The sequence below is a fragment of the Microcaecilia unicolor genome, chromosome 9 (genome assembly GCF_901765095.1).
Source record: "Microcaecilia unicolor chromosome 9, aMicUni1.1, whole genome shotgun sequence".
NCBI lineage: Eukaryota > Metazoa > Chordata > Amphibia > Gymnophiona > Siphonopidae > Microcaecilia > Microcaecilia unicolor.
The window spans coordinates 87304951-87316950 of NC_044039.1; the positions used below are offsets into that span (position 1 = coordinate 87304951).

At 43.5% G+C, this 12000-nt stretch overlaps 1 protein-coding gene across 2 annotated transcripts in view; it reads left to right on the plus strand.

The window, feature by feature from the left end:
• ARHGAP11A (Rho GTPase activating protein 11A) overlaps positions 1-12000 on the plus strand; it is a 151647-nt gene that overhangs the window by 74353 nt on the left and 65294 nt on the right. For both annotated transcript variants that reach the window (XM_030214991.1, XM_030214990.1), the window contains exon 7: positions 1413-1559. In XM_030214991.1, the coding sequence (XP_030070851.1) occupies positions 1413-1559 (147 nt within the window). The remainder of the gene's footprint in view (positions 1-1412; positions 1560-12000) is intronic.

Here is a 12000-nt window from a genome sequence, read left to right on the forward strand (position 1 = left end):
CAGTATTCTCAATGGAGAATGGTAGATGTTGGGGTTCCCCAGGGGTCTGGGCAGGGACTGCTGCTTTTTAACATATGCATAAGTGATCGAGATGGAAATAACTAGTGAGGTGATTATATTTGCTGAGGACACAAGTTGTTAATTCAGAAGAGGATTGTGAAAAATTGCAAGAGGAACTTACAAGAATAGGAGATTGGGCATCCAAGTGACAGATAACATACCATAGTTATATGATGCAAGGTTCCACATTAGGAGTCACCACCCAGAAAAAGCATCTAGGTGTCATTGTAGATAATACTTTGAAACTCTCTGCTCAGTGTGCAGTAGCTGCTAAAAAAGAAAATAGAATGTTAGGTATTATTAGGAAAGGAATGGAAAGCAAAAATATTTCTTCTCTCAATGAGTAATTAAACTCTGGAATTTGTTGCCAAAGTATATGGTAAAAGCAGTTCGCTTAGGAGGGTTTGAAAAAGGTTTGGATTATTTCCTAAAAGAAAAGTCCTTAAGCTATTATTGGGATTCACTTGGGAAAATGCACTGCTTATTTCTAGGTAAGCAGCATAAAACCTGTTTTACTGTTCTGGGATCTTGCCAGGATTGGCCACTGTTGGAAACAGGATACAGAGCTTGATGGACCTTCATGCTGTCCCAGTATGGCAACACTGTTCTTGTTCTCTAAGTTCTTCAGAGTTTAGAGAGGTCTACACGTCTGGTTAGTGTTAGGTTAGCGAGTTGTTTAAGGTTGTTGTGTTTATTCTGAATTTCTCCTTACTGCTTGTGTATGTAAATTCTAAGGAGCTGGACTGGATGCCAAGAGGGTTATGTCTCAGCTTACTTTTCAGTACTCTTTCTCCACCTGCTGGTTGATGGGCACAGCTATCCCACAGGTTTTGGAATAGTGGAAATGACTAATGGAAAGAAAATGATCAGTACATCAGTTAAGACCTAATTGGCTACCGATTTGAAGCGTGTTTAGTCTTCAAATTGTGTAGTTTGATATTTAGAATGCTCTATAGATTAGCCCCATTCTGCATGTGGTTGCTTTTAATTTTACCCTCAACTTATGTAATAGGGTTTAGTTATTCCTCAGTTATCCATTGGTAGTGAATATGAAATATAGGTGGATCTTGTCCACCCTGACCACATACCAAGCAGCAAAGATTTGGAACAATTTGCCAGCAGGAGCTAGGTCTGATATAGATTATATGATCTTTCATAGGAAATTAAAAACCTTTTTTTTTCTTCAAAAATTTTAGAATTTTAAGTTATTATGTAATTCATCCTAATGTTCCTAATAACTGATTGGCTCTCTTATTGTAATCTTGTAGTGAAACTGAAAAGAGAATGGCAGTATTCAAGTGATGTATCTTCTCTGTAGTATAGTGTTTTAACTTATGTGTGTCTTGCTTTAGGATCTATCCCTGAAGTCCTCTGGCAAAGAATTCAGGCTTTGCTAGGTGTAGATATGCACTGTGGAACTCCTTCCCTGGAGGGTAATGAGGAAGGGAAATATGGGGTTCCTGGTGAACACAAGAGATGCAGAAGGCGGAGTTTGGGAGGTGAGTAAATAGAATTGTAATTGATTTCACAGCATTTCATTAATCTATCTAGAATGCAAATTTTTAATCTATTTAGTTGCCCATATCATTTACAAGTTTTTTTTTTTTTTTTTTTTTTTAATATTTCAGCTTTTAAATTTGGAGTGGGGGGGGGGGAGGTAGGTATTGTAAGAGTGCCCTGTTGATAGCATAGTGGGCAGGGGTGGGAAACATATGAAATGTCATTGACATTTTCCATGTCATTACAAACAAATGCATGTCCCTAGTGAGCACCCCCACAAAAGTGCCGTCAGCCTGGGAATGGATATAAAGATATAGCAAAACAAGGGATTTTTGTGCACCGTGATTGCTTGTTTTTCTCCGAGACCTTTTATTTTTCAGTAAGGCCTTTTTAAACTTGCAATTCTTGAACTGACAGGCAGAGAGTATTGTAACTTCTTTCCCTTAGGCTAGCCTGTAAGTGTTCTGACCCGTGGAACTCTATAACTCAATGAGACTTGGACAGCATGTCTCACAGTATCCCTGGGAGTTGTAAGATTGTAGCACTCTGCATTAACATTGACCAGTCGTATTTGGGAGTATTGAAGGAATGGATCTGTATCAAAGGCCTCTCCAAGCTCTATATATCCTAATGAGAACTACCTATATCCTGAGCTTTCCCAGATATTGGTTTATGTAGAGTGAAAATTGACTAAATAGTAATAATTGTTGTGTTTTTTTTTTTTAAACATAGTAACATAGTAGATGACGGCAGAAAAAGACCTGCACGGTCCATCCAGTCTGCCCAACAAGATAAACTCATGTGTACACCTTACCTTGATTTGTACCTGTCTTTTTCAGGGCACAGACTGTATAAGTCTGCCCAGCACTATCCCCTCCTCCCAACCACCAGCCCCGCCTCCCACCACCGGCTCTGGCACAGACCATATAAGTCTGCCCAGCACTATTCCTCGCCTCCCAACCACCAGTCCCGCCTCCCACCACCGGATCTGGCACAGACCGTATAAGTCTGCCCACCACTATCTTCGCCTCCCAACCACCCAATTTCGGCTAAGCTTCTGAGGATCCATTCCTTCTGCACAGGATTCTTTTATGTGTATCCCACGCATGTTTGAATTCTGTTACCGTTTTCTTCTCCACCACCTCCAGCGGGAGGGCATTCCAAGCATCCACCGCTCTCTCTCTGAAAAAATACTTCCTGACATCTTTTTTTGAGTCTGCCCCCCTTCAATCTCATTTCATGTCCTCTCGTTCTACCGCCTTTCCATCTCCGGAAAAGATTTGTTTACGGATTAATACCTTTCAAATATTTGAACGTCTGTATCATATCACCCCTGTTCCTCCTTTCCTCCAGGGTATACATGTTCAGGTCAGCAAGTCTCTCCTCATATGTCTTGGAACGCAAATCCCATACCATTCTCATAGCTTTTCTTTGCACCGCTTCCATTTTTTTTTTTTTACATTCTTCGCAAGGTACGGGCTCCAAAACTGAACACAATACTCCAGGTGGGGCCTCACCAACGACTTGTACAGGGGCATCAACACTTCCTTTCTTCTGCTGATCACACCTCTCTCTATACAGCCTAGCAACCTTCTCGCTACGGCCACCGCCTTGTCACACTGTTTCGTCGCCTTCAGATCCTCGGATACTATCACCCCAAGATCCCTCTCCCCCTCAGTACATATCAGACTCTCACCGCCTAACACATACGTCTCTCGTGGGTTTCTACTCCCTAGGTGCATCACTTTGCATTTCTTCGCATTGAATTTTAATTGCCAAACCTTGGACCATTCTTCTAGCTTCTGCAGATCTTTTTTCATGTTTTCCACTCCCTCCCGGGTGTCCACTCTGTTACAAATCTTAGTATCATCCGCAAATAGGCAAACTTTACCTTCTAACCCTTCGGCAATGTCACTCACAAATATATTGAACAGAATCGGCCCCAGCACCGATCCCTGAGGCACTCCACTACTCACTTTTCCCTCCTCCGAGCGAACTCCATTTACCACCACCCTCTGTCGTCTGTCTGTCAACCAGTTCCTAATCTAGTTCAGCACTTCGGGACCTATCTTCAGCCCATCAGGTTTATTTAAGAGCCTCCTGTGGGGAACCGTGTCAAAAGCTTTGCTAAAATCTAAGTAGATTACGTCTATAGCATGTCGATGATTCAATTCTGCAGTTATCCAATCAAAGAATTCAGTGAGATTCGTTTGGCACGATTTCCGTCTGGTAAAACCATGTTGTCTCGGATCTTGCAACTTATTGGTTTCCAGGAAATTCACTATCCTTTCCTTCAGCATCGCTTCCATTACTTTCCCAATAACCGAGGTGAGGCTTACCGGCTTACTTTAGTGAAGAGGGACCACATCCGCCGTTCTCCAATCCCTCGGAACCTGTTCCGTCTCCAAGGATTTATTAACCTCTTGGATGCTTGCAGCATTCGATTTTATTTTTATTTTGCTGAGCTTCTGACATTGAATATCCAGGTATGTCTGCTGACCTTGGTTAACTAGGCACACGAAGCTAGGACAGCTGTTTCCATAGCGTCTACAGATCAATTTAGAGACTTCTGGGTTAAGTCCCTCTACCAGCAGGTGGAGATAGAGAGATTTACCATAAATGATCACGTGCAGCAGGCTAAACCCCAGTATTCATTCTATATAGCAGGTGGAAGGTCATACCTCTGCAGCTCTGGATTGAATAGCTTCTTTCCTGTCCCCAAGGTTTAGTGGTAGCCTAGTCTTTAGGGTCGAGGTCTTTCTGTTCTGGGGTACGTCCGGTGGCGCTGGGTCCTCCCCTTCATCTCCCTACCCAGTTCCTTCAGTGGCTTGAGCTTTTTCAGCTGGGATCCTTGCAGTTTGCTTCCTCTTCTGCCTCATAAAAAAAACACACAGCAGCAGTAAGCAGTTACTACTACTACTACTATTTAGCATTTCTATAGCGCTACAAGGCGTACGCAGCGCTGCCCAAACATAGAAGAAAGACAGTCCCTGCTCAAAGAGCTTACAATCTAATAGACAAAAAATAAATAAAGTAAGCAAATCAAATCAATTAATGTGAACCGGAAGGAAGAGAGGAGGGTAGGTGGAGGTGAGTGGTTACGAGTCAAAAGCAATGTTAAAGAGGTGGGCTTTCAGTCTAGATTTAAAGGTGGCCAAGGATGGGGCAAGACGTAGGGGCTCAGGAAGTTTATTCCAGGCGTAGGGTGCAGCGAGACAGAAGGCACGAAGTCTGGAGTTGGCAGTAGTGGAGAAGGGAACAGATAAGAAGGATTTATCCATGGAGTGGAGTGCATGGGAAGGGGTGTAGGGAAGGACAAGTGTGGAGAGATACTGGGGAGCAGCAGAGTGAGTACATTTATAGGTTAGTAGAAGAAGTTTAAACAGGATGTGAAAACAGATAGGGAGCCAGTGAAGCGACTTGAGGAGAGGGGTAGTATGAGTAAAGCGACCCTGACGGAAGATGAGACGGGCAGCAGAGTTTTGAACCGACTGGAGAGGGGAGAGGTGACTAAGTGGGAGGCCAGCAAAAAGCAGATTGCAGTAGTCTAAATGAGAGGTGACAAGGGTGTGGATGAGGGTTTTGGTAGAGTGCTCGGAAAGAAAGGGGCGGATTTTACGGATGTTGTAAAGAAAGAAACGACAGGTCTTGGCAATCTGCTGGATATGAGCAGAGAAGGAGAGAGAAGAGTCAAAGATGACCCCAAGGTTTCGAGCTGAGGAGACAGGGAGAATGAGAGAGCCATCAACAGAAATAGAAAACGGGGGGAGTGGGGAGGTGGGTTTGGGGGGGAAAATGAGAAGCTCGGTTTTGGTCATATTTAATTTCAGGTGGCGTTGAGACATCCAGACAGCAATGTCAGTTCTCCATTGGAGTTAAAAAAAAAAAAAAAAAAAAAAAAAAAAAAAAATCAAATGAGACTGAAGGCAAGCAGAGCACTGAGAGTGTGCAGTGAACAGCACGAGGAGGGTCTGGCTCTGGTTTTCTGATTGGGGGTGTTGCCGGCACATGTCAGATCCGTTGGAATAGATAAAATGGTGCTCCCTGTGTAGGAACTGGAGAGCAGTGATGGGACATTGCCACGCTTGTGCATACATGAACACGCAAGTTCCCCGACATCGGACACGGCTGAAAGGCCCGCTATGGAGGAGCTTACTACATCAGAATTTTTTTTTTTTTTTTCTGGCAAGAACACCAAGCCTCTCGGTGGCGCACGCTTCTGCTGGTGCGGTTTTCGCTGGGATGCAGCATGCAGCCTCTGTTGTTGAAGCAGGCCAGTCCTGGTCAGACCAGCTCTGCGCTTCCATGGACTGTGGATTATCGGGGGAGGCGGCAGGGGATGCAGGCCTTGATTTTTGCCCCCTTTTCTCTGACATTTGTGCTGATAAGGCATAAGGCTTTTTTATTGATGTGGTCAGGGACCCCTCAGGCCTCTAATTGGCTATTATAACCCCCCCCCCACCAGGAATCTTTGGCCATCCTGCAATTGCGTTTGCCTGAGTGACCATGCTTGGACGAGACTTGGATGAGGCCTCTTTGACATCAGATGTGGAGGAGGTCCATTTACCAGGGGACTCCTCACCAACTATGGTGGAGGATCTCGAAGACGGGGAGTTTCCGTTGGATGAGGGGGATGACCCCACGGTGGCAAGGCTTTTTTGTACCTTTCATATTCACGAGGCTTTGAAGGTCCTCATCTTGGTGCAATGGGATTTGCTGGATTCTGGTCTCAGGGTGGTGCAGGCTATGGCACGCCTTTTCCAGCTCCCATCAGAGAACCTGCAGTCCTTGCATTTGCCCACTATGGACTCCTTAATCAAGATGGTCACCAAAAAGACCACCTTGTGCCTACAGGCCTCGGTGTGCGGGTCTTACATGGCCATAGCCCGTCTCTTGTTGGTCCAGAAGGCGTTGTCGACCAACGAATTAGTAGCCTTCTTACCGGCCCTGGATTTGGGTGTGACTTTTTTGGCAGACCTCTTGTATGATCACCTGCGGGTCTCCACCAAAGAGATCTTGTTGGCAGTCATGGTTCGCCATTGATGATTGAGGCATTGGGCAGCTGATGTAGCCTTCAAGTCTCACTTGGCATGGTTGCCTTTTCGCAATGTTTCTATTTGGAGAGGATCTGTAAAAGGTTGTGAATGCCATCGAAGACTCCAAAGGTCAGCACCTCCCGGAGGATAGACCCCACTCAGGTGCCAGGACTGAGTTTTCTTGCTCCATAATTCCGGGAGGCTTCTAACAGGTGACCATTGTTGTTCTGCCTCCACCCCTCGACAGCCCGCTGCTAGGGGCTCCCAGTGATGGGGCCCTGGTCCATCCCCTGCTGGTTATTGGGGGATGGCTGTCCCTTTTTCTGGGGGAATGGGCCAGGGCGACTTCAGACGAATGGAAGTAATCCAGGACAGTTAAGGCTTGAGTTCGCCCAGCCAAAGTAAAGGTGGATTGGGAAACTCTTGCCGAGCTGCTCCATTTGGAAGCGGTGTGCCCTGTGGCCCCAGCAGAGCACGGTCTCGGCTGCTACTCCATTTTCTTCATGGTGCCCAAGAAAGGTGGGACTCTTCAACTCATACTGGACCTTTTCATGAACAAGGCCTTATGGATTTGCCGTTTTCAAATGGAGACACTATGTTCTGTCATTGCGACAGGTCAGCGGGAGAGTTATTGACCTCGCTCAATCTCATACAGCCCTATTTACACATTCCTATTTGGCCTCACCAGCCTGAGAGGGAATCTGTGGGACCGTTAGATCACGAAGGAGCAAAAGGGGCATTCAGGGAGGACAAGGCCATAGCGGAGAAACTGAATGAATTCTTTGCTTCTGTCTTTATGGAAGAAGATGTAAGAGATCTGCCTGTACTGGAAATGGTTTTCAAGGGTGATGATGTTGAGGAACTGAAAGAAATCTCAGTGAACCTGGAAAATGTACTGAGCCAAATTGACAAATTAAAGAGTAGTAAATCACCTGGACTGGATGGCATACATCCAAGGGTACTCAAAGAACTCAAGCATGAAATTGCTGGTCTGCTGTTAGTAATATGTAACCTGTCATTAAAATCATCCATAGTACCTGAAGATTGGAGGGTGGCCAGTGTGATACCGATTTTTAAAAAGGGTTCTAGGTGATCAGGGAAATTATAGACCGGTAAGCCTGATGTTGGTGCCGGGCAAAATAGTGGAAACTGTTATAAAGAATAAAATTACAGAACACACAGACAAACATGATTTAATAGGAAGAGTCACATGGGTTCAGCCGAGGAAAGTCTTGCCTCACCAATTTGCTTCATTTCTTTGAATGCGTGAATAAAGATGTGGATAAAGGTGAACCAGTTGATGTAGTGTATCTAGATTTTCAGAAACCTTTTGATAAAAGTTCTTCATGAGAGACTCCTGAGAAAAATTAGAGTCATGGGATAGGAGGCAAGGTTCTGGTGTGGATTAGGAATTGGCTATTGGACAGAAAACAGAGGGTAGGGTTAAATAGTCATTTCTGTCTACGGAGGAGGGTGAACAGTGGAGTGCTGCAGGGATCTGTACTAGGACTGGTGCTATTTAACGTATTTATAAATGACATGGAAATCGGAACGACGAGTGAGGTGATCAAATTTGCAGATGATACGAAACTATTCAAGGTTGTTAAAACATGTGCGGACTGTGAAATATTGCAGGAAGACCTTAGGAAATTGGAAGACTAAGCATCCAAATGGGAAATGAAATTTTTTTATTAAGCTTTCAGAAATTAAATCAAGAATATTCTTGATACAGAAAAGATATAGAGAGAATTAGTATTATTAAACATCATATTACTCAAATTTATAACACGTAATATATAATCTATCCGATCTCTAGTCCACAATTGAGAGAGAGAATAAGAAATATAAATTTCACTAACTTAGGTTAAGCAAATAGAAGAGAAACTCAGACAATTAAATTAATTACGGAGTAGACCAAGATATTACTACTGGTTACATAACTGGAGTTACAACAGTCTTCGAATCTAAAAAGGAAATTAAGTGTGTAGGGTCATAGAAAACACATTTAACCAAATTTACTTTCAGTACACATTTGCAGGGGAAATTCAGCCAAAATAGACCACCCATTTGTAAAACACGAGAGTGAAGTTTAAGAAAAAGTTGTTGTCGCTTTTGGGTTACTCTAGCAATATCTGGAAACACTCTTATGATTCATAAAAAGTTCTTTTCTATGCCGAAAACATTGCTTTAGTATCCAGTCTCGGTCAGGTTGTAATACAAAAGTTACTATTAAAGTTGCTGGTTTAATACCCAACTCATCCTCTTCAAGCATTTGTGTAAGGTTTAAAGCATCAAAAGAAACATCAGCTCCTTCAGTTATAGGTTGATTCGTATCTTTCTTTTTATATGTAGACAAATAATATATCTTAGAGACTGGAGGATAGGCTTGTTCCGGAATCTTCAGTATCTCTAATAGGTTTTTTTTTTTAAAGGTAATAAGAGGAGCAATAAGAAGGCATTTTAGGAAAATTTATCAGGTGCAAAGTTTTAGCTCTTTGTTGATTTTCCAAATTTTCAACCTTATATTGTAGCTGCATATTTTCTTTAATCAAATTCACGTGGGTTTGTTGGAAATTACTTATTACCAGTATTAGTTTCAATATTTTTTTCCGTTTCTATTATTTTTGTTTCCAGCATAGAGATGGCAGATGAAATTTAATGTGCACAAATGCAAGGTGATGCACACTGAAAAGAATAATCTGAATCATAGTTACTTGATGCTAGGGTCCACCTTGGGGGCAGCACTCAAAAAAAAAAAAGATCTGGGTGCCGTTATAGGTAATACTCTGAAATCTTCTGCTCAGTGTCCGGCAGTGGCCAAAAAAGCAAGGATGCTTGGAATTATTAGGAAAAAGATGGTGAATAAGACAGAAAATATTATAATGCCTTTGTATCGCTCCATGGTGCATCCGCACCTTGACTATTGCGTCCAGTTCTGATCGCCGTATCTCAAAAAAGATATAGCAAAATTGGAAAAGGTTCAAAGAAGAGTGACCAAAATGATAAAGGGGATGGAACTCCTCTCATATGAGGAAAGGCTAGAGGTTAGGGCTCTCCAGCTTGGAAAGGAGAAAGATGAGGGGAGTGGTGTATAACAAGTAGAAGTAAATTGATTTTTTACTCGTTCCAAAAATACAAAGACAAGGGAACACTCGAGGAAGTTACATAGAAATACGTTTAAAACAAATAGGAGGAAATATTTTTTCACTCAACAAATAGTTAAGCTCTGGAACTCTTTGCCAGAGGATGTGGTAATAGCAATTAGCATATCTAGGTTTAAAAAAAGTTTGGACAAATTCCTGGAGGAAAAATCCATAGTCTGCTATTGAGACAGACATGGGGAAGCAACTGCATGCCCTGGGATTTGTAGTATGGAGTGTTGCCACGATTTGGTTTTCTGTCAGATACTTGTGATCTGGCTTGGCCACTGTTTGGAAACAGGATACTGGGCTTGATGGACCATTGGTCTGACCCAGTATGGCTACTCTTATATTCTTATGTAATTCAAATGTGCATGGGATAAACATAAAGGAATCCTGTATGGAATGAGTTTAGTTGGGAACTTCAGTAATTGAGTACCCAAGCCACTGCCGGGCAGACTTCAACGGTTTGTGCTCTGATCATGGCTGGACAGATTTGGATGGGCAGGAGTGGGGGAACAAGGCCAGTGCGAAGCCAACGTCTACAGTCTGTGGTCTGAAAATAGCAAGGCGAATCAAGATCCAAGTTATGCATATGTGGTATGACATCGTAACTTATGCTATGAGTGTATCTTTTTGGGCAGACTGGATGGACAGTACAGGTGTTTATCTGCCCGTATCTACTATGTTACTATGTTAATGGAGGTCAGACTAACTGGTCTGTAGTTTCTAACCTTCTCCTACTTTTATAGAGAGGGACCACCTTCACCCTTCTCCAGCCATCCAGGGTTACTCATGACGCTAAAAAAATATTCAAAAAGGTCAAATAGCAGATACGCCAGACCTTCCCCAAGTTCCCCCAAAACCCTTGGATGCATAGGCGCCAACTCTGTGGGTGCTCGAGCACCCCCAATATTTCACCCACCAGAAGTTCGTTTCTTCCCTCCCTCCTCCCTTCGAGTTCCAGGCCCCCTCCCTCCGAATTTTAAAAGTCATCTATCTTACCTCGTCGGGGTTACGGCGGCAGCAGCGGTAAAAAGTTTGCAGGCTCTGCGCTTAGTTCAGTTTTCCCTTCTCTCTCTCTCAGCTCTGGTCTCGCCCTTGCAGAAACAGGAAATGAGGGTGGGACCAGAGCTGAGAGAGAGAGGAGGGAAAACTGAACTAAGCGCCAAGCCTGCACGCTTTTTACCGCAGCTGCCACCGTAACCACGACAAGGTAAGATGACTTTTTTAAAATTCGGAGGGAGGGGGCCTGGAACTCGGAGGGAGGACCCTGGAACTGGGAGGGAGAGGGGACCCTGGAACTCGGAGGGAGGGGGGACTGGAACTGGGAGAAGGGGGGGGCTGGAACTCGGAGGGAGGTGGAAGGGGGACGAGGGACAGGGGAGGGGGAATGCACCACCTGTTAAAAAAAAAAAAAAAAAATTTCAGCACCCCCAATCATTTTGAAAAGTTGGCTTCTATGCTTGGATGTATGTCATCTGGCCCCATCACTTTGTGCTCATGAGGAACAACTTAAAAGTAGACAGTCTTTTGAAAATCGTTCATGGTGTACTACACTTTCACTCTGTTTGCTTCTACAGTCCTACTCTGAGCCCTTCTTCTGTGAACACAGAGCAATTCTACTTTATCACCTTTTTATATCTTCCCCCTTCACCCATGAGCTTCACATTTCCACTTTTGCACTTCCAGCTATCACTAACCCTAGTGGTTAGGGTGGTGGACTTTGGTCCTGAGGAACTGAGTTTGATTTCCGGCACAGGCAGCTCCTTGTGACTCTGGGCAAGTCACTTAACCCTCCATTGCCCGCCGCATTGAGCCTGCCATGAGTGGGAAAAAGTGCGGGGTACAAATGTAACAAAAAATATATATAAATCTATAAAATGTCTTGGCCCCCTATTTTACTGTATTGGATATATTTTTTCTTCTGTTTGAATCTTTGCTTTCCTGACTACTTCACCAACATATCTTAGCTTTTCCAGATATTGTTGCTTGTCTTCCTCTTTCTGTAATCTCTTCTCAGCTACTACCTTTGAGAAGTAAAGCACCCTTCTTTTCCTCTTTTAATTACTTTCTTAACAAAAATGTTTGTTGCCCTTGAAATAATTCCTTTCAGTTTTGCTCATTGTTTTTCTATTTCTCCCATCCAGGTAACTCCTCATCGAGGTGTTTCCAGCCCCCACCCCCCTTGACAAAGTGTGGTTTTGTTTTTTTGTTTTTTTTTTGTCAAGAACCTTCATTTCTGAATAAACGCTCTTTCCATA